The following is a 24,432-nucleotide window of genomic DNA, read 5'->3' as shown; positions in this document are numbered from 1 at the left end:
TTCATGCCAGTACCATGCTGTTTTAGTTACTATAGCTTTGTAGTATAATTTTAAGTCAGGTAGTGTAATGCCTCCAGCTTTATTTTATTTTATTTTTTTGCTCGGAATTGCTCTGGCTGTTCAGGGTTTTTTGTTGTTCCATATGAATGTTAGGATTGTTTTTTTCTGTTTCTGTGAAGAATGTCATTGGTATTATCATGGGGATTGTATTGAATCTGTAGATTGCTTTGGGTGATGTGGAAATTTTGACAATGTTAATTCTTCCAATCCAAGAGCATGGAATGTCTTTCCATCTTTTTGTTTCCTCTTTAATTTCTTTCAGCAGTGATTTATAGTTCTTATTGTAGAGAACTTTCACCTCCTTGGTTAAATTTATTCCTAGGTGTTATATATTTTTGGTGACTATTATAAGTGGGCTTCCTTTCTTGATTTCTTTTCCTGCTAGTTTGTTATTGAAGTATAAAAAAGCTACTGATTTTTGCATGTTGATCTTTTGTGTCCTATAACTTTACAGAATTCATTTACTAGCTCTGAGATTTTTTTGGTAGAGTCTTTAGGCTTGTCTATGTATAGGATCATGTCCTCTGCAAACAGGGACAATTTGACTTCATCTTTTCCTATATGGATGCACTTTATTTCTTTCTCTTGCCTGATTGCTCTGGCTAGTACTTCCAATATTATGTTAAACAGGAGTGGTGAGAGTGGGCATCTTTATCTTATTCATTCAGATATTGACAGTGAGTTTGTCATACATGGCTTTTATCGTGTTGATATACTTTCCTTCTTTAATCATGAAAGGATGTTGAATTTTGTCAAATGCTTTTTGTGTCTCTGTTGAGGTAATCATATGTTTCTGTCCTTGATTTTGATGATGTGGTGTGTCACATTTACTGACTTGTGTATATTGAACATATCCTTGCATCCCTGGGATAAACCCCACCTGATCATGGTGTATAATTTTTTTGATATATTGCTGTATTCTGATTGCTAATATTTTGTTGAGGATTTTTGTATCTCTATATTCATCAGAGATATTGGCCTTTAGTTTTCTTTTTTTGTTGTATCTTTGTCTGGTTTTAGTGTCAGGGTAATGCTGGTCTCATAGAATAAGTTTGGGAGAATGGCCTCTGTTCCAATTTTTGCAATATTTTGAAGAGAATTTACATTAATTCTTCTTTAAAGGTCTGGTAGAATTCAGCATTAAAGCCATCTGGTCCTGGGCTTTTCTTTGTTGGGAGACTGCTGATTACTGTTTCAATCTTGTTGCTTGTTATTGGTCTTTTCAGGTTTTCTGTTTCTTCTTGGTTCAGTCTTGGTTGTATATGTCTAGAAATCTATTTCCTCCAGGTTTTCAAATTTGTTGGCATATAGTTGTTTATAATAGTCTTTAATGATTCTTTGTATTTCTGTGGTATCAGTTGTAACATCTCCTTTTTCATTTCTGATTTTTATTATTTGGGTCTTCTCTCTGCTTTTTTTAAAGTTAACCTAGCTAATGGCTTGTCTATTTTGTTTATCTTTTCATAAAAACAACTTTTTGTTTCATTGATCTTTTATATCATATTTTTGGTCTCTATCTTGTTTAGTTCTGCTCTAATCTTAATTAGTCCTTTCCATCTACTAATTTTGGGATTGGATTATTCTTGTTTTTCTAGTTCTTTGAAGTGTAAGGTTGTTTATTTAAAATCTTTCTATTCTTTTGATTTAAGTATTTATTTCAATGAACTTTACTGTTAGCACTGCTTTTGTAGTATCCCACAGGGTTGGTATGATGTGTCTTTATTTTTGTTAGTTTCCAGAAATTTTTTTACCTCCTGTTTAATTTGTTCTTGGACCCACAGGTCATTCAGGAGCATGTTTTTTAATTCCATGTGTTAGTATAGTTTCCTGAATTTCACTTGTTATTGATTTCTAGTTTTAATCCATTGTGGTCTGAAAAGATACTTGAAATTATTTCAGTTTTTAAAAATTTGTTGCAACTTGATTTGTGACCTAATGTATAGGTCTATCCTGGAGAATGTTCAATGTGCTGATGAGAAGAATGTATATTCTGAAGTTGCTCGATGAAATGTTCTGTAGATATCTGCCAGGTCCAGTTGGTCTAAAGTGTAGTTTAAATCCTGTGTTTCTCTGTTGATTTGTTGCCCAGTGGTCTGTCCAATGCTGAGAGATGGGTGTTCAGGTCCCCTACTGTTATCTTATTGGGGTCTATCTCTTTCTTTAGTCCTAATAGTTTTTGCTTTATATATCTGGGTGCTCCAGTGTTGGGTACATATATATTTATGATCATTATGTCTTCTTGCTAGATAGGTCCCTTTATCATTATATAGTGGCCTTCTTTGTCTCTTTTTATAGTTTTTTGGCTTCAAGGCTATTTCTTAAGTTCTTTGATCTGAATGTTAGACCTCTTGAGCGTGGTTACTACCCAAGCAGTGTTTTGCCTCTTCCAGGGCTTATGACCAAGCTATTTCAGAAAGGAGGTACTATTTGCAAGATTTTAACTGAGGATCACACTCTAGACTCTCATTTATGATCTTTGGTAAGAATGAGAATCAAAAACAATGTTCTACCAGGTTAAATTAACATCTAAAATTTTAATTAGATATTAATTAGAAGTGGGGATTTTTAATGCACTAAACATGACAGCCATGACTGTTCCGATCCTTGATTTATGAGTTGACTTTACCTATTTTGCTCCTCCCAGGTAAGTCTTAAGCCAGCTAAGCTAAAAACCTTGCGTAGAAACAGATTTTTTCTTTGAGGGTGAGATGCACCTGCAAGTAAAATTAAAATAAGCCTGTATAATTGTTTTATATTTGTAAAATAAAACATACCATTTTTTAAAATACAGAGGATCTTTACTGTGTAGACATTTTATCTCAGCTTCTAAACTGTTGATAGTTTCAGCATATTGAAGATTATATAAATACTATATATATATATGCTGAAGATTATATATATGTAAAAGGTTATATTAAAAAGAATCAACATTAGGCTTTGGATTTTATATTTGGCACACACCGTAGAATGTTGAAAATTATAGTCAATTGAGATCAGTGAGATGAGAGCATTATTTTCTAACATTATATTTGGGCAGAATAACAATCCTTTACCTTTCAGATTGACTACTTCTGGCCATGCTTCCAACAGATAAATTAGGAACTTAAATTTCTACAAAGATATGACTGAATTTTGGAAGAGCGAGCAATGCAGGCTTTCACTCTAAATTGAGTGGCCCCCAAGGAACTTCACAGAATGGCTTCTTTGGTGAATTTACTGTAGGATAGGGTCCATTCTTTAACCTCAGAGATCTAGAAAAAAGACCCATAGATGAGCAGACCCTTAGAGAAACAGTAGCAATAATAAAATTAATCTGAAACTGAGGTGAAAACTAAAATTCTTATTTATTTACCAAAGAGACAAATCTTTGTCGTGATTGAAGTGCTGGGTTTACCCCTTCTGAGTACTGGGGAGCCCAGAAGGACAGATAGTCATATGATCATTTGGGAACATGAAAATAGAGCCAGGGAAGGTGAATCATTTTGAGAATATCTTTAGCCAAGGTTCTTATTTATTTATTTGTTTGTTTGTTTGTTTGTTTGTTTGAGATGCCAGGGTCCATTATTTATCTGTTTATTTTAATTTATTTATTTATCATTTTTTTACATTCTAAGATTTAGCAGAGCCTTGGATAGAAGGGAAGGGGAAGGGGGAATACGTTGGGAGGAAGAGGCAGGAGGGATGTGTTCGAGGCCTGTGGCACCCCCCCTTATTCTGGCAGGGGATCTCAGTTGTGGCTTGGCTGGATGTGGACTTCAGGGGGCATGGCTGAGGCCCTCTGGCACCCTAGCCAAGGTTCTAATAAGACCTATTCTACAAACTGTCCCCCTCCAGAGAAGTATCTCAAAATACTTTTTTGCCTCAGTTTGTTTCTTTTGTTCATTGTCCAAAATTGGCCTCACTGACTTTTGTTCCCCTGTGGTTCATTGTTGACCATTCCTCCTACTGATGATAAGTTGTCTTTTTGTTTTGTTTTTGTTTTTTTAAGCTGCGTTAATGTTAGTGTCTGAATCAAGAAGCTGTTTAGGTACCTAGGAGACATTCTTTCACCCTCTCGGGTATTTATTTAGTGTGTGTAAGAGGGCAGTCTTACATTCCTTTAATCCAGGTTTTGGAGGGTAGATAACTGTTTTGTTTCCCAACTAACTTGTTACTTACACTATAAGCAGTGTGTCAAGGCTCGTTGTGATCTGTTGTCCTGCTTATCCCTCAAACATTATTTCCCAGCATCCGACCATAACCAATTGCTTGCAGTTCCCCTGAACACCTCTTATTGTTCATGCTTTTTCTTTCTATTCTTCTGAATTCTTCAATAACCAAGTTAGGATTATTTATCAGTTTATCCTTGGAGACTAGGCTGTAATGTCAACTATTCTAATGACTTCTTTGATCATCCTTGTTTGAATAGCTCACTCCTTGCTTTCGGTCTCTACTTTATAGAATATTGGATTAGAGCAATGGTACTCAAAAAATCTTTCTGTAGTCCCTAAGAGAATTTTGGAAGACTGTGTTCCTTCTTAATATAAATATAAAAAATGTTATATTTTTAAGAAAACATTTAAAATTTTTCATTAAATGTTTAAATAATTGCAAATGATATAATTTCTGGCATTTTGTAAATAATGCAATTTTTAAAATAAACAGATTACTATTTTAGATGTGTCCAGTGAAATCTAAATAGTGTAATGATAATCCATTTTTTAACATAAATGAACATGTCATCATTGAGGGAAACTGGGGAGAGGGTACACAGGGTCTCTCTTTATTATTCTTCTCTTCCATTCTCTAAACTCAGTTACAAGAGGCTTTCCAAGACAAATTTCTCACCAAAATTGTCCCTTTATTTGGTGCCATAGAGGATTTTATATCTTGGGACAGTACAATATAGGGTTGCTTTTCCCAAACCATTCCTAGTATATTAAAGAGAATACTTTTAAGCAGAAGAGTAACACGTTTAATTAATAGTCATTTGCTAAATCTTAGTAAAATCTTTTGGTTATCCTTGCTAGAAGTATACCATAGTAAGGAGAGAGGTGTGTGTCTTTCTTTTGTAAACTGGGAAGAGAGTGAGCAGAGGGAATGTGGAAAACGGGAATGGTAATGAAATATTTATCAGAGGAGAAGCCTTTTCAGATAGATCAGTTTAGGAAAGAATGTGTTTATTTAGAAGTTGAAGAGCTGGAATTTGATTCACTTAAAACTATCCATACCTGCAAATCCCTTTAAAGATATTTGTGTACCCCAGAGCGCACAGATATACATTCCTTAATTTAAGGAACTAATGGCATTTGTATCTTTGTAGATATTGGCTTATTTTTTTTTGAGTTTTCATTAATTCAGTAAATACGTGTTCATTGTCTCTTTACTGGAATACTACATTTTATATCTAATTTTTAGGTACTTGATAAATATATAAATTGAATTGAAATCTTTGCTGAATGTATCTGTAAATAGATTTCTGATCTAGTCCCATAAATGTGTTTTTTAATTCTATGAAGTAGATGAAATAGTAGTTAAATGGAGTGTATGTGGCTTGCCATGAAACTTGATTATTTAAAATATTCTTTTGATAGGAAAATGCAGTCTGTGAACATTTTTAGGAATGGGTAAGGATCTATTCTTCCTGTGATTGAATGAAACATAGCCATACTTAAACACCATCCCTCTTTACCAAAAGGGTGTGTCCTGTTACCAAAGAATTTCAAAGAAAGCCAGTGATTTTTCCTTCAGGTATATAAATGTATTTTCTCTCAATTTCAGAAAATTTGGAGTAATCTAAAGAGAGACTCTCTGTCTTGTACTAGGGATGACGTGGGACATCCTGGAGGTTAGAATCATGAAAATAATTCATACGCATCCGTAGAGAATGAACACGATCATTTTCAGATTCACATTCCATAAAGAAAGGGAGAAAGATAACTGAGTAAAAATCGTACGAGAAAAGAAGATAAAGTGAGAAGGTGTGGAAGGATACTAAAATTTATTAAGGCTCTGCTATATTTCATAATTGTTGGATTCATTTCCACATGTTATTTCATTTAAGGTAGTATGGATATAGAGGAGAATATTGCCTAGGGAAGACTGTGTTGATCTCTTAAAAGGTAAATGTAGGGGGAGAAAGAGAATTTGATTTGTACATTGTACATATTTTGTTAGGGGTAAGAAAGGTGTGGAAAGATGTTGCTCCAGATATTTCTCCACTTTGGTCACTAGGTGGTGACATTGTATGAAGACAGCTTCGTTGCTGGCTAGTTACATAGTCAAATTTGGTGTGAGGGTGGATATCTATATTTAACAACTAAGCCCAAGTGTTATCACTTAAATTTTTTTTTTATATTAGTCACTCAGCATGGTAGCACATTTGTGGTGATTTTATTGAACTTTTCTTTTTGATATTTAATTTAATTTAATTAAGTTGTGTACCCTAACTTGAAGTATTTTATGAATACCTCTGTGTGATGGTAAACTACGTATGATAAACAGGTATTTAGATGAACAAATGCCTCTGCCCTCCAAAAAATTCACACATGATAGTACTTCAAAAAGTTTGTGGAAATATTTGTATTATCTTTCAATTCTATTTTTCTACAAACTTTTTGAAGTATCCTTGTACTAAAACAAAATAAGTGATTTAGATGGTGCATCTAAGAAATACATTGAAAGTATATGAAGCAAAATAAAAATTTAAATGTTTGTACTATGTTTACTCTTTTACTGCTTGTGGCATGGGTATACATGCACACATGAAAATTGGGTTCAGGAAGAGAGACCGATCAAAAGATTGTCTTATTTATAAATAACCCTTACATATTCCTGGGTATGGGTAACCCACATCCCAAGGATCTTCCTACTTTCCTTTCTGTGTCCCACCACCAACTCAGCATTATTTTAAAATTCAAAACAATGGGTGCGTAGTGTACTTTTTCTTATGACTTAAAATGACACAGTCCTTTCTTTCATGGTTCAGGTTGCTGCTTCTTGAATTAGAAGGGTCTCTGTTACCAGCTATGATATGAGGAAAATAGTTCCTTATTATTTCCAAGTTGGAACTCTGAATGTACTCTCTCATAGAAAGACTGTTTTTTGATAGTAGTTAAATATAGCTAAAGTATTATACCCAACCCTAATTTTAGAAATTAAACTGGGGCCGGCCTGTGGCTCACTTGGGAAAGTGTGGTGCTGATAACACCAAGGCCTTGGGTTCAGATCCCTATATAGAGATGGCTGGTTAGCTCACTTGAGAGAGCATGTTGCTGACAACACCAAGTCAAAGGTTAAGATCCCCTTACTGGTCATCTTTATAAAAATAAATAAAAATTAAACTCCTTTCTGGGGTTTTGGCCTTTGACTCCCTGTTTTCTTTACAGAGTAAGTGATATGGAAAAGCATTTTCTTCTCTGCAAAACAGGGTGTTTTCAAGTGATCATATATTTATATTAAACATGATTTATTGTGTAAAACTACCTAATTTTCTCCAGCTTGAAGAGGCTGTTTGTCCTCTGTTCTTTTATAGTCCTTTTTAAAGAACAAGTTCTACCTATGTTAATGATGTATTGATTTTATCACCCCAACTATACTGTTTGTGTGTTGAAGGCAAACTTTCTTGCTTAGCCTTATATCTGTTTTCAACAGAATCTTGCCCAGTGCTTTGCATGTAGTAGGTGCTCAATAAAATATATCAGATGCTTAAGGACAGCTTTAGATGGTTGATACCAAAGTAATGTGTCTTAAGACAATTAGCTATCACTGGAAATAACTTTTTATACTACCTAAGATGTTTAAATTGACTATTAAAGTAGAAGGACTCCTATGGCCAGGTGTTTTGATTTCTGATGAATGCATGCAATGGCCTTACAGGTTATAAAACATAGTGGTTTAATTTTTGGAATTCAAAATGCATTCTTTTCTATCTGTCCGTAAAATTCAGTCCATATATAGGAGGGTTTCATTGTTAATATTACAAACTATTGATCCTTTTGGAAGTCACCGGTCCTTTTCAGAATCTGATTGAAGCTGTTTCCTCCTTTCTCCCCCCTCACATATAACTCCCAGAAAAATGCACATGCATTGCAAATATAATGCTGTATATTGTTTTAAAGAGCTCATAGACCTCATGTTAAGAACTTCTGCTTTAGATTCTGGAATAGACTACAGCTGACTAGTCAAGAGGTAGCATGATATAATAGAAAAATGAGCTATATACAAAACCAGTTGATCTGAGTAAGTTCTAGCTCTTGTTCTGTCTTTGATAAATGTAGTTCGATTTGGCAGATTGTGTAGCCTCTCCTTACCTGTTTTCTTCATCTGTAAAGTGGGTTGTTGGATTAAAGATTAAATGAATTAGCACATGCCATATATTTAGAATAGTATTTGGTGCATAGTGTGCACCCCAGCTTTTGTTCTCTGTCCTTTATTCTGCTATCTCATAAAGGATTTAAGAATTTTGTAATGTCCTCTTTTTTCTAATTATCTTTCCTTTAAGAATATTGCTTTTGTGTATATATATTTTTAAACTTGGTTAACAATTTATTCTGTTATCCTGTAAAGCAAGTAGTAAGCATTGATCTGATCTTTTGATTCCTCTGTACCTACTATAGTAAATGAGGTACCAAAAACTGTCATATTTGTGCATGCAATGCTATAATTGAAAATTCTGAGTCAGAGGAAGTATGTGCCTATCAATGTGTAAAAATAACTTGGGAAAGAAAGAGCACTGAGAAAATCTACTTGAAAATTTTGTATTGGTATACTACTGTAACTTGTTAAAGTAGGTGAAACTGTTTCCTATGATTATAGTTGCTAAGAATTTGTCTTTCTGAAGATTTATATATCCATTGAAAATCCCTTACTGTTTATGTAAATTTTGTTTATAAAAACAGATTCCATTAATGTCTGTGTCAGTAGCAAAAAGTTTGCCTTAAAAATATTTATATGTTTCATATTACCTAGTAAGACAAACATCTTTTTTTTTTTTTTTACTCTAATTAGGGAAGAAGACAAAAACATATTTGATTACTGCAGGGAAAACAACATTGACCATATAACCAAAGCCATCAAATCGAAAAATGTGGATGTGAATATGAAAGATGAAGAGGTATAAAAAAAATGCCCTGTTAATTATTTTCTTATGTTTTGTTGTTCTGCCCTAATGCCTTTTTCTAAATGATAGTCCTGTGAACTACAACTCGAAGTTCAGCATGGTTAAGAGCATATCAGAATACTTAAATGAGATAGTGTAACCCAGTTAAGATGCTTTTTGTGTCTGCAGCCCACATATTTCTATCCGTGTTGTAGAAGTTACTAGCTGAAACTTGAAGCAGTCAAACAACTTCCATTTGTTTGTGATAAAGGGAGATACTGTTAGCATAATAAGTGAGATCTATAGGTTATGTGAAAATCTCATATATAGTTTTAGTGTCTTCTCTCATTATACCTTAAATAAGTATATTATTTTTTGCTCAGTAAGTATATTTCTAGAAAACTGTCAGGATTTTGGTAAGTCTAATAATTTAAATGCTGGTCCACTATTTAAAGGGATCCTACAGTAAACTATTTTGTTAAGATATATTAATTCTTTATTTGTTTTGTGAATAAAACTGTTCACATTTTGAGCTTAAACTTTCTGACTTATAGCAGGTAACAAAGGAGCAAAATTTTCTAAATCACTTTTAATTATTTTTCTCATTCTTTGGTGATGTTATGAAAGACTATTGAAATAGCCAAAAGGTGGTAATTGTTAGGAAGAAGACTAACAGTGATCATAGATAATCTGTAGAGTAGATAAGTAATTGATTTATATATAATTGAGAGCTCCCTATACACGTTAGCCCTTAGTAATATTATCTCACTTTTAGGTAACATCTTCCCTGTGATATATTGTCAATGGCATCTGGAATTGAAAATGTAAAACTGTAATACTACAGTAAAGGGGGACCAGTAATTCTGCTTGTTCTCCACTAAGTAACAAAGCAAACAGAGCCAAGAAAGATGTGGCTAGAGAAAAGGAGAAGCCAAATTGTGAAAAAGTAATACCAAGTCTTCTGATTCCACTTAGGGATTTTTTTTTTTTTTTTTTTTCCTTTTAGAATCAATACTTTTTTTTTTTTTTTTTTTTTTTTTTTAGTAAATCAGGCATGATTACTTCCCTTGATTTTATTGCTGTTTTTTATTTTTGTGCTTGTGAGTTAAGATTTTTATAAAATTGATACATGTAGATTGTTTTTTAAAAATCAAATATGCTGTCCTGTTAGCTCAGTTGGTTAGAGTGTGGTACCGATAACACTAAAGTCTGGGGTTCAGTCCCTGTAGCAGCCAGCCAAAATACTTACTTGCATCCTTCCCACATTCGATTTTAGCTCCCTTGAGGCAAAAACTTTCAATTCTTTTAGTTCTTTTGCACTTTACCTACACAATTCTAAATAATATATTTGCATCTCTTGATTTTTCAACTTTAGATATTAATTTCCTTTTGTTATATTAGGATGTAACTGTTTTACTTGTCTTTCCCTGTCTCTCTCTGACCCTCCTTATATAGTTATATCACAACTTTTAATTTCAGCTTTCTGATTGAATCTCGATTAAATCAGTGTTAAATTATTATGACTATGTCGGGCCGAGCCCGTGGCGCACTTGGTAGAGTGCTGCGCTGGGAGCGCGGCGACTCTCCCGCCGCGGGTTCGGATCCCATATAGGAATGGCCAGTGCGCTCACTGGCTGAGTGCTGGTCATGAAAAAGACAAAAAAAAAAAAAAATTATTATGACTATGTAAATACTGTTCATTGCTAAACTATGGATTTCACTATGTGTATCAGTCAGCTTTTGCTGCAGCAACAAACAACCCGTAAATTTCAGTGGCCTACACCAACAACATTTATTTCTTGCTTTTATCACCATCTCATCAGGTGGGTGAAACTTTCTCATTTAGATATTCTGATATGTTCATGCTTTATTTCTTGCTTTGTGTTTATCTACTTGATATTTCAAAAGGGTTTTGGACCAGTTGAGACTCTGCTTGGTTCTAGTCTTGTTTGGATTCAGTTCATCTTGGACTTCATGAGCATTCTCATTCTAAGATTCAATCTCAATAAATAGACACTGTGTGGCAAGAACTAAAAGCAGACAGAGCCAGACCCACAAATACATTTAAAGCTTTTGCTTGGATGTGGCATATATACATCTGCTCACATTCCTTTGGACAAAATAAGTCATGAGGCCAAGGCCCAGGTCATTGTGGTAGGAAGTACACTCTGATTACAGGCAAGCAAGGCAACGGTAGGAAGGGAATGAGTAATTATATAATTATGAATAATACAATCTACATACCATGGTACAACATTTTGGTTTTTTTGAGGTTAATAATTGCCTCTGTTTTTTGTTTTTACATTTTCTTAGTCTTCTCTGTTCTGTCATTAATTCTTTCCTCAAATTGCTGAACAGAGCTGTGAAACTCTTCTCAGTGTAGTCAAACACATTAGGTAATGAATCTCACATTTTTCTGTTTCTTCTGGAATCCTCCTTCCTTCTTCAACTCTAATCTGGACTGGTTCCTGTCTAGGCCTGTTGCATAGATGTTGTCCTAGGATTTTTTATCACTGTCTTGGAAATTCTCTTTCCCTCTCACCTGCGTTAACCTGCTTTCTAGGCCTTATGTCTTCATCTTTTATTGTTTACTTCCCTGTTTTGATAGAGTATTTCCTCCAATACATTTCTCTTTTGTTTATTTTCCTGTTATGATTGAGCATATCCTCCATTAGCTTCCTGAAAAAGGTAAATGTTTTGAGATTTTCTTTGTTGAAAAATTTCTATCAGAGTTCTTGTCATATGCCACATGTTCAATAAATGTTTGATGAATTAATGAATAATTGAATGGATGAATATGTAAAAACTGCGTAGTGTAATGGTGAAGAGCTGGATGGTATGGATTCAAGTCCTAGCATTGTCACTTCCTAGCTTTGTCACTTCTTTTGTTATTTGTTTTGTTTGTTTGTTTGTTTGTTGGCGCCTGGCCGGAATGGTGTTATAACGCTGAGCTCTACCCAACTGAGCTAACCAGCCAGCACTAACTTTTGTCAAATTTACTCTGTGCCTCAGTTTCCTAATGTGTAAAATGAGAATAATAATAGTACTTGCCTTAGGATTGTTTTAAGGATTTAATGAGTTAATATATATAAAGCACCTAAATAGTACAAACACACAGTAAGCACTAAATAAATTTTAGCTATTTTGATTACTCTTAATAATATGAATGAAGAGTTATAATGATATAATGAAGAAATGAATGAAGAAGCCACTTAACTTTTCAAGGTCACAGTTTTTTCACTGCAAAGTATCATTTACTATATGATCCCTATAAATATTTCTATCTTTGAAATAACAAATAATACTTTTTACAGTGTGTATTACAATTTACAGAGTACTTTTGTTTATTACCATATTATCTTCACCACAGTCCTCTAAGGTACCTATTATCCTCATTTTACAGACTGGAACTAAAGTTCATAGACATACATTTACTCTCTTGAACAAATACAACTGCTAAGTGGAAATCAAGTCTGAAAGAGTGTGCTCCCCACCACTGGATTTAAGAAGGATAAGCAAAAAAACAAAACAAAGAGAAGGATAAGCAATTTTCAGTTGGCCTTGTTTACGTTATGCTGATTTGCAAAAATTTCTTTTATAAAATAGTACTAAAAATCAAATCCACATGTGATCTCTGCAAAGATCATTGGACGGACAACAGTGGTAGGGATGGAATAAGTGCCTAGAACACTTGCAAAATGGATTGCTTCTACCATTTAGTTAATTTGAAGTAGTTCTGTGCTTTTTAGCTCTTGCAGTTTGTTACCCATGCAGCTACCTTTACCCCCAGCCTGCCAGAACATTGCGTTTCCATGAACAGATGAAGTGCTTACACATTCATAGACTGAGACGCCAAGAATTCAGTTGGGTTCTCTCGTTGCTCCAAGCAGATTTCTGCCCTCTCAGCCATGACAGCTTAGGCTGGGCTTTGAATACTGATGGCAAGCCTTTTTATTATTAATCAGGAATTTGTATGAATTAATTTAAGAACTTAAGGGAGATGGGAGCTTAAAATCAGAATCACACTTAACATCCTGAACAAAATAAATGGTACTGCTTCATGACATTTAAAGCTGTAGGCATATAAAACAGTTTGAAACACCTTGGTGATGGACTAAAAATATATAACCTCAAAATTAAGTTTCTAACTAAGTGCTTTTAAGCCCTTATCAGTAAAAAGACATTTGCTTATTGTAAGTTGGATAACAATTATAGTTTTGAAAGGAGATTCAGTTCTTTTTTGTGTTTATCGGATATTTGAACTTGAGATATCTCCCTAGTATTTTGGGGATGGAATATGTTTTTATTTAAAATGTTCATCCGGCAGGTTTGACCCAATTTTAGTCTTGCCCTTTGATGATGAAAAATTACATTTATTGTACTTTAAATTTGCTATGAGCACATAAAGAAGTTTAATTATAGTCATAAAATGATAAGCTATATTTGCATCCCCACACATTGAATAAACACAATGTTATTACATTCTATTGTATTACCTGAAATGCATATATTTGAATCTAACTACCATAGTATATGAACAAATATTTGAAATGCCTTTTAAATAAAATGTATTTATATTTCATAATGAAGTTGTTTTATTATGCATAAGTATAGTTCCTCATGTATATCTTTTGTTCATTTAAGTTATAATTACTACTAATATAGTAAGGCATATACTTCTAATTTGAGAAAATTACTTGGTTTTTCCTACTGATACAATAATTAGAACATTGTCTATATTTCACATAATAGAAAAAAGTTTTGTAGTTATATTTACTATTCAGGAAACTACCTATATATCAGATGTTTCAAGTTCCAAGTTTATAGCACCATGGTATTATATGTACTGATTTTTTTTTATTACAATTTTTATTATATTTTTTAACCATTTACAAAATGCATGGAAATTGAGGTACAGAACATGAAAAGTAAAGATCTTAAAACCTATGTCTTTTTTAAAATGGTGATTGAATTTCTGTCTTTGAGCCATATTAATACTGCTCTTCACACATACCAAATATTTATGGTTCTTCCAAGAAAATATCTTTTAAGGAGAAAGGATGATTTAAATAATTTGTAAAGTACATTGAGATAGAAGCAGTATATTTCTTATCAAACATCAGTCACAAATTATGTCTGCATAATTTTCACACACATCATTTCTCAGATCAGTGCCATCTGTAATAGACAATAATGCTTACTGATGATATTTAAATAGTATTTTAAATCTTTACAATAGTTTAAATTTCTTAGAACAAATGTAGCAATGTAATATTTTAGCAAAATAAATGACATTATTTTAATGCAGCTATCTATTATCAGTCACACCAAAAGCATCGTACACAGTTCATTGGTTTTCCATAGATTCTTATCTAATGCACTCCCAAATTCCTCTTTCATTGAGCTGCTTCTTTCTTTTCTATCCTTTTGAAGATATAATTGTTATCATTAGCTGTTTTCCATGTCTATGGATTCTTTCAAATACTTTGAAATAGGTCATCTTTCTCTTGACTCCCATTACTTTCCCTTCTTGCTGTGTTTTAAACCTGTGGCTCATGCCAGAATGCAATTTACATGTGTTTGGCTTGAGAAACTACTGCAAATTCTGGCAAAACTGACAGTATTAACCTAACAGAGAAGCAGAAGATTTAAGAGGCAAGGTCAGTATACTGAGGCTAAATTTATGCTTTAAGATTTGGGAAAGGAAGGAAGAAAAAAATGCATACTCTTAAATAACTTTCTAAATTAGAGTATCTGTTATTTTGGACATGTAGGTGATGAAGATATTAATTTGAAGGAACTTTATTCACAACTAATGATTGAGAAATGCATTACAAACTAATTTTGCTCATTTGCATTAATGCAGGCAGTGCCATTTAAAAAAACAAGCCTGTGGTCATACTTTACATCAGAAACTCATATTTAATACAAAATCAGAAAATGGTGAAAGTAGTTTAAGTCTTATGAGTTTGGCAACTTTTTGTGCTTTTTTTTTTAATTGCAGTAAAATATACATAAAATTTACCCTTTTAACAATTTTTAAGTACAAAGTTCTGTGGCATTAAATACATTCACTTGTGTGTAACCAATACCACCATCCATCTCTAGAACTTTTTCATCTTTCCCAACTGAAACCCTGTACCCACCATCCTACTTTCTATTCCTAGGAATTTGACTACTCTAGGTACCCAATATAAGTGGAATCATACAATATTTGTCCCTTTTTGGCTGGCTTATTTCACTTAGCATAATGTCTCAAAGGTCCATACAGGTTGTAGCATGTAACAGAATTTCCTCCCCTTTTAAGGCTGAATATTCCATTATATCTAAATACCACATTCTGTTTATTCATTCATCCATTCATAGACAACCTGGTTTTCTTTCACCTTTTGGCTGTTGTGAATAATAATTCTATGAACATGGGTGTACAAATTTTTGTTTGATTTTTTTCTCAACAATTTATTATGAAAAATTTCAAACATACAGATTTGAAGTAATTTTACAATGAACATTTGTATTCTCACTACCTAGATTCTACACTAATATTTTACTATACTTGCTTTATCAATATCTATCTATTCATCAATCTCTTTTTATGCATTTTAGACTGCATAGACAACATTATACTTCCATCTAGATGCTTCAGCATGCACATAATTAACTAGAATTAGTATTAAGTTAGCTTTTCTTTTAAGATAACATTGGTATACAATGAAATGCACAAATCTTAAGTGCACATTTGATTAATTTTGACAAATGCATATACCAGTGTAACTGAAGCTTCTATCAAGATAATAGAACATTGCTATCACCTCAGAAAGTTCCCTCATGCTTCTTCCCAGCCAGTCCTTTCTCTTAATTCCAAAAAGATAGCCACTGTTCTGATATTCTTCTACCATAGATTAGTTTTGCTTGTTCTAGAACTTTATATAAATAGAATCATACATAAGTACTCTTCTGTGTAAGGCTTTTTTCATGCAGCATAATGTTTTTGTGATCCATCCATATTGTTGTAGATTAGTGCTTTTTACTTTATATTGCTGAGTAATGTGCTATCATGTGACTATGCCGCAATTTATTTAACCATTGTCTCATGATGGATATCTGGGCTGTTTTCATGGTAAGTTCCTGTTATTACCTGTTTTATACAGGATGAAATATTATCTCCCTTGTTTATTCCTTCACCCTTAAGTCGCTAACATTATGGGTTTTTAAAAGTAGTGTATTTAAAATCCTTTTCAATTCCCTGACAATACAGCAACCATTTCTCCCTACCCTAGATCTTAGCCAGTGAATGAGATCAAATAGTTGCGATTTTCTGTGTATCACACCTAACTGGTGTGTGGTTTTCTTTTTAATGCTGTTAAATAAATTACTGAAGGAGTCATTGGCTTACATGCCAGGTATATCTTGAGATCTGTCTCCCAATCTTACTCCTAAGTTTTACCATGGAAAGGAAAGTGGAATCAGGAGGCATTGTATAGTTTCTGATGGTTGCAGGTGGCAGAGTTCTCAATGTGGCCAGCTGCTACAGCAGCAACAGCAAAGTATAGAAGGTAGGAATAGGATAGAAGAGATGGAGACAGTACAGGTTATTGGCATCTGAAGTCAATCTCTACTACAATTATAAATTGAAATCCCAATTTTTTGCAGAGAGAAATTCAGGTCAACCTGTTTGCAGGATTTCATTTGCTAATTAGACAGTACTGTGCCATATGTCTGATAGAATGGCGAGGTGGTAACTCTTACAAATTTAAATATACCAACTTTGCAAGGTTTTTTATCTCCTGTATATATGTAATACATACTTTGTATCTGATCTCAAAATACCATAAGAGTATCAACACTCCTGTTATAATAGAATCTCTTTTCATTTAATTTTGTGATATCTAGGAGAAAAATCTAATTTTAAAAAAAATTCTACTTGGTTTAAGGACAAATAACTGAGCATATCAAAAAAGCATTTAAAATATTAAGATCCACTCTCTGTATTTTCCAGAAGGTATGAAAGCAATACCACTTAATAGGTTAGCTGCTACCTTGCACTTTTAAAGCACTTTAGAGTCATTCGTCTATCTGAGGTAGGACAGTATCAGCACCCTTGGTTAATAGATGAGAACTCTTTTTTCCCCTCTGTATTTTATTGTATTTGAGTTCCAGAATTAATCTAGAGCTGTCCAAACAATGCTTGTGGTCTTCTGTCGGCCTAACAAAGATTTCTTTTAATAATGGCCCTCCTCCGTCAATCCTAAATACTTCTAGGAAATTTTTCCAGAGGGTTTTAAAAACTGGAAGCAAACAAAGAATTGTCACCTCTTTGTGGTAGCAATAAAAATAAATTGAACTTGAAAATTTGTAAGAGATTATATCACTCATAGAGAAAGATAAAACAATTATATATAGGAATAGGTAAAATATTTTATAAATTTGAGTAAAGTCTTTAAGCAAATATAGCTTTAATGTACACCTAGTTCATGGTTTTCCTTCTGAAGGAGAGATTATGGAATCCTGTACCTAAAATAATTTAATAATCGCATTGCATTTGTCTAGATATGTTTGTGATTGACAAAGAGAAAAGAAAGAAATCACAAGTGTTTATTTCCTGATTTTTGTCATAATTACTTACAGGGATAGCATCTCTGCTAGTTACTGGTTATGTTATTACTTGAACAGTAATCTAAAATTAGAGTATGTTTACAGAAGTTTCATAATTTGGAGAAGTAAAGAATATCACATTCAGATACCTTGTTATGCTAGTCTTTGTTAATTTAAATATAGGGCAACCTGAAGGTAAAAATTCAAAAGCCTGATTTGTTTTATCTGTGTTTATTTACAAGTATGATTAATCCTACTCTTGTTTAGAGCTTTTTAATACTGCATAAAATATTAATCTTTAGGTGGTCATAGTGTAGATATCTTCAGCACTTGTACAGAAAGTCATTGTCAGAGAATTCATTCTAATTCAAGGTTAATTAGTGTACCATTAAAATAATGTGTTACAAAAATTAATTGCATTGCAGGTCAAAAATGTGTTAAAAAGTATAGTGTAAATGTTGGAGAGCACACCATCCTTCCTGAAACATTGCTATCAGTGTGCCACCATTCTGGAAAATATATCCAAAGTGAAAATCACTACCGAGGTCCAGTCATAGGTGTTTCTCCTAAAGTAAATTTTTGGCACCACATATGGGAAATTAAAAATATAACTCCCATTAGCAGTAAAATGTGTTGCTTGTCTGCTTTGCCATTGAAACAGCTAAGGATTTATATTTTAGCATTAGTTGATGTAACCCTATTGGGTCGAACCTAATGAGAAATCAGGAACCTGGTTGAAAAGTAGAAATGATCTGTATATCTTGTGGTAAAAGTACTAGATATATTAATATTATGTTTTCTTACTTAACTATTAGGTAACTTACTTAATAGTTAAGTAAGAAAACATATATATTATGTTTTCTTACTTAACTATTTTGTAGTTCTGGTAAGTGCCCTATGTAAGTATATCATACATCATTTTAACTATGTAATAATTCTTGTTAATAGTTTAACTTAGTAACCATAAAAAGTACACTTAAAATTAGAAATAATTCATGATAGAGACTGAAATTTTATCTAATTCTTTTAATGTAAAAGCTGTGAAATAGTTACTTTGAACTATAGAATATTTTATTCATTGGTGTTTGTTCATTAGTAGTCTCATTAAAAAATCTTAATTGTCCATATGGAGGATTTTTTAATTAGTGCCCTAGTGATAGCACGACACATTAGAACTACAGAAATTTAAAAATTCTGCTCTAGTACTCAACAACACGTGTTTTACTGGGCTTTTAGAATTGTCTCCATTTTAAAAAACTCTTAGTGGACTCAAAAAATGTAAAATAAAATAGTTTTGCTACTACGACAAATTGTGAATCATTTGCCCACATTTTTAAATTTTCTGCTTCCCCCCGATGAGGATTTTGTGTAAGCCTATTGGAAAATAGATATTCACAGATAACGAAAATAAATCAAGCAAATGAAAGCAAAAAAAAAAAAAAAAGGACAATTTGCAGGGAAGAAGTTGTCATACTCTTTTTTTGTGTTTGTTTCCAGAATGGATCCTGTTTAATTAGTTGAACTAATAGGTGTATGAAGAGTCTGAATAATAAAAAGAGTGTAGGCAGGTTTAGAAAAGCCTTCTTGAAAGGAGCTTTTACTTTAAAGCCATCCTTGTCCCAGCTTATATCTATTTAAATCTTTTCTAAAATGACTTAAAGCAGGGATTTCAACTTAATGTGGAAAAACATTCCGTTCTTTATAGATGACAACACCGTTACCACCCTCAAAAAAGTAGTGTTAAGCCATAAATCACTCACTTCTTCAGAAAAGCCCTTAGCAGTTTGGATTTTGTTTATTCTTTGGAACAAGTAGGCTTCTTTCATTAGCTAGACCAAGATTTTCTGACAGTAGAGAATAGAAATAACACATATAATAGTAACAGTCTTTGATAGACAAGAGTTAAAATTAATATTTCATAGTTAGTACCTTGTCTTCTAATAGTTAATCCTTTATTCTTTTTTACTGGTGGCTTTCACAGTCAACTGAATTATAGACACTAGTAGATTGTACTAGTGTTTTTAAGATATGTCAGAGTATAAATTTGCAATATTAAGGGGAAATGTTTATTTTCAAGCTGGTTAAATATTCATAACTTTTTAAGGAATAACTGAGGAAATTTAGATATAGTGTATTTAGATTATGATTTCTTCCTAGGTTTAAATACTCATTTTTTAAGTCATAAGATTTATTTCACCAGAGGAAATGAACATAATAATTTAAGAAAATTATCTTTTATATTTATAAAGTACTTTAAAATTTACAAAGCCTTTCCTTGTAGCTTATTTATTCAATAAATATTATCGATATTATTGTTGTAATTACTATTATTATCTCCACTCTGTAGGTGAGGAAACCGATTAGGGTGAAAGAAATCACTGGGTTAGTAAGTAATGGATCCAGAAGTAGAACTCAGGGTTCCCAATTGATTGTCTATTGCTTTTCCCATAGTGCATTTTTATGTTAATCATTTTTAGAATAATTAACCTACAATTTTGCATATCTCTTTGTCTTTCTGAAAACATTATATCTTTTATATTACCCCACAACTGAACAACTGGATTAACATTCATTTATCTTTTTCTTTGTTTTTAGGGCAGAGCTCTACTCCATTGGGCTTGTGATCGAGGACATAAGGAGCTAGTCACAGTCTTGCTACAGTATGGAGTTGACATTAACTGTCAGGTAAGAGTAATAAAGAAGGAACTTTTTTAAAAATTCACATAAGAGTCACATAACATGAAATCTACCAGATTAACCATTTAAAAGTGTACAGTTCACTGGCATTTAGTATATTTCAGAATGTTGTGCCACAATTACTACTATACAGTTCCATAACATTGTCATCACCCCAAAAGGAAACCCTATATCCATTAAGCTCTCACTCCCTATTTCCCCCTTGTCTCAGACCTTGGCAATCTGCTTTTTGTTTTCATGGATTTTCCTGTTCTGGATATTTCGTGTAAATGGAATTATAAATTATGTGATCCTTTGTGTCTGGCTTCTTTCACCTAGCAGCAGGGTGTATCCATGTTGTAGCATGTAACAGTACTTCACTCATTTTTAAGGCTGAATTGTGTAGATATCCCACATTTTGTTTATCTGTTTGTCAGTTGATGGATAATTTGGTTTCCACTTTTTAGCAGTCGTAAATAATGCTATTACAAACATTCGTGTACATGTTTTTTGTTTGAACACTTGTTTTCAGTTCTTTTGGTTATATACCTAGGAGTGAAATTGATGGGTCACACCATGATTCAATGTTTAACTTTTTGAGGAACCTCCAAACTATTTTCCATAGGAGCTACACCATTTTACATTCCTGCCAGCAATGTACAATGCTTCCAATTTCATTAAATGCTCCCCAATACCTATTGTTTCCCCTTTTTAAAATTAAATAGCCATCCTAGTTAGGTGTGAAGTGTTATCTCATCTTGGTATAGTTTGAGTTGCATTCCCTCATAATTAATGATGTTGAATGTCTTTTCATGTACTTGTTGACTGTATATCTTCTTGGGAGAATTGTCTGTTTAAGTCTTTTGCCCATTTTTAGAGTGAGTTATCTTTTTGCTGTTGAGCTGTAATAGTTCTTTACATATTCTGAATACTAGACTCTTATCAGATATATGATTTGCAAATATTTCCTCCCTTTTCGGGTTTTCTCTCCACTTTCTTGATAGTGTCCTTTGATACACAGTTTTTAATTTTGATGAAATTCAATTTATCAATTTGTTTTCCTTTTTTTTTTTCTTGTGTTTATGGTGTTATATCTTAGAAACCATTGCCAAATTCAAAGTCATTAAGATCCACCCCCGTGTTTTCTTTCTCTTTTTATTATTGTAGCAAAATACACATAACATAAAAATTTAGCATTTTAACCATTTTTAAGTATACAGTTCTGTGGCATTAAATACATTCACATTGTGGGCACCCATCACCACCATCCAGCTCTAAGACGTTTTCGTCTTCCCCAGCTGAAACTCTGTCCCCATTCAACACTTCCCTCCCCATTCCTCTTGCCACCAGCCCCTGTCAGCCACCGTCCTGCTTTCTGTCTCTGTGAATTGGATTACTCTAGGTACCCAGTATAGGTGGAATCATATAATATTTGTCCCTTTTTGGATGGCTTAAATCACTTAGCATAATGTCTTCAAGATTTATACATGTTATAGTATGCGTCAGAATTTCTTTCCCTTTTAAAGCTGAATAATATTCTATTGTACATATTTACCACATTTTGTTTATTCAGAAATTCATTGATAGACACTTGGTTTGCTTTCATCTTTTCGCTATTATGAATACTAATGCTATGAGCACGGGTGTACAAATGTCTGTTCAGGTGTTTGCTTTCACCTTTTTTTGAGTATATACCCAGAAGTGGAATCGCTAGATCATATGGTAATTCTGTATTTAATTTTTTTAGCAATTGCCATGCTGTTCCCTACAACAGCTGCACTACTTTATGTTCACACCAACAATACACAAATATTCCAATTTCTCCACATCCTTGCCAACACTTATTTTCTGTATTTTTGTTAATAATCATTCCAATGATTGACTTAGGTGCCATTTACTTTGTTTTCTTGCCTAATTGCTCTGGTTAGGTCTTCCAATATTATGTTGAACATAAGTAGTAAAAGTGGGCATCCTTGTCTTCTTCCAGGAGTTTGCTTTTTAATTTAATATATTAGATATAAAATACTTTTTCTTTACACAGTATTTGTTTCTATGTATATCCAATCCACTCCAGTCCCCCAGGTCTCATGTGCTCACCCTGGTTCTTTTTATCAAGTCTGAAATTTTCAGTTCTAAGCACACCTCCAGTTCATTCCACTCTAAATCTCTTCTTTGACTTTGAGGGTATACCCTGTCCCTTGACTGATTTACCTTCTCCCATTTCAGCTCAGTTTTATTCACTCTCATGCTATTATCCTCATTCCCATTCCCTGTTTTTCAACTGTTGTGGCCACCTGGCAAAACTCTAATTCTGATTAATCCAGTTATCTGCTTTCTACACACGTATACCTGAGTTTTGGACAAAGCTAGAAAAAAAGATTCACACAACCATGATGTTACCATAAATCATTGTATCCATCATTAAGTTTGACTAGCAGTTCTTCTGGTCTTTCTTATTTCCAGAATATCTCCTATTTCACAGAAAAAATAGAAGAAATCTTTGTCACCAACCCAGATCTCAACCAGCAGTTCTAGACACATATATCTCTTCTTCAGTGTCCCTCAGACACTTCAAACTCACAGTATCTAACACTAAGTCTACCGTCTCTCAATTATTGCCCACCCCTCCCCACTCCCTACTTACTGTAATTGGTACCATCATCCAAACAGTTTCCCAGGACTCATTCCTGATTCTTCTCTCATCTTCACATCCATTCAAGTACTGTAGGTTCTGCCTCCTAAATAATCTTAGTCTCTCAAATACACCTACGTCTGTTTCAGCACTGACAGTACACTAGTTCAAACTTAGTTTATTTCAGCAGCTCTGAACTATGTCCTTACTTCTAATCTTGACATCCTTCAGTATATTTCCCACATTTCATCTAGAAGCGATTTCTAAAACGCAAATTTACAAATGTTCCCTTGTTTATTTCTGTTTTTCTAAGATAAAATCTAAATTTGTCCTGTTAAGCCCTTCATAATCTGGGCCTTGCTTACCTCTCCACTTATTTCTTAGCACACTCCTGCATATATCCTATCCCTGGTACCCTAAGCTCCACTTGTTCTGAAGAACCTGACATACTGCTCACTTCTTAGCCTTTATATATACTGTTTTCTCTCCCCTTTGTTCTGCCTCCTAGGCCTCAGCTCTACATCATCTCCTCCAGAAAACATTCCTTCACTCTAACCAATTAGACACTCCCACTATCTCTTATAGCTTCCTGTTTTTAAGCTCATCAAAGTGTTATCACAGTGCAATCACTTTGAATTATAATTGACTGTTTACCTGTCTGTATCCTCAAGACTACCATACACAGGTACCAGAGTTTGGTCGTCTCCTCAGTGCCTAGCGTAATATCTGACATATAGTAGGTGCTCAGTAATTAAATGTTGAATGAGGTAATATCAGCTCATAAAGAAGTTGACACAGAGGGAAAAAACTCAAAAAGTACAAAAGACTAATTTTTTAAAACTCTTCCTTCCAATCTTGTTTCCCAGCCACACCCAGTTCTCTTCTCCAGAGGCAGTACCTATTACCAGTTTTATTTATTTCCTTCCAGGATATATCATATAAGCCAGCATATATAATAGCAATATGATAGCAAGCTATACACACTGTTCTATAACTTGCTTTGTTTATTTAAGGTTGTTCTATATCAGTACATATAGTTTTGCCTTATTCTTTTTAATGGCAGCATAATATTCTTTTATAGAGATGTATTATAATTTTGTTAAATAGTACCATATAAAGGACTGTAACAATTTATACTTCCCCACTAGCAATGTATGAGAGAATTCTTGTTTCTCCACCCTTTCCAAAATAGTTTGTCATAACGGTTTTTGCTCTCTGCCTGTTTGATGGATGAGGAATGGTGTATCATATTTTTAATTTGTATTTTTCTTGTTAAGAGTGATACTGAGCATCTTTTCATATATTTAAGAACTATTTATATTTCATTTCCTGTGAACAATCTGTTTCTGTCTTTTGCCCAGTTTCTCACTGGATTGATGGTATTTTTCTC

General features: G+C 33.3%; 1 protein-coding gene across 3 annotated transcripts in view; it reads left to right on the top strand.

The window, feature by feature from the left end:
* The window catches only part of ACBD6 (acyl-CoA binding domain containing 6), a 206,424-nt gene that overhangs the window by 90,621 nt on the left and 91,371 nt on the right, over positions 1-24,432 (top strand). For all 3 annotated transcript variants that reach the window (XM_063104771.1, XM_063104770.1, XM_063104772.1), the window contains 2 exons: positions 9,049-9,154; positions 20,330-20,419. In XM_063104771.1, the coding sequence (XP_062960841.1) occupies positions 9,049-9,154; positions 20,330-20,419 (196 nt within the window). The remainder of the gene's footprint in view (positions 1-9,048; positions 9,155-20,329; positions 20,420-24,432) is intronic.

The sequence above is a fragment of the Cynocephalus volans genome, chromosome 8, assembly GCF_027409185.1.
Source record: "Cynocephalus volans isolate mCynVol1 chromosome 8, mCynVol1.pri, whole genome shotgun sequence".
Lineage (NCBI taxonomy): Eukaryota > Metazoa > Chordata > Mammalia > Dermoptera > Cynocephalidae > Cynocephalus > Cynocephalus volans.
This window is presented reverse-complemented; position numbering and strand designations above follow the sequence as displayed.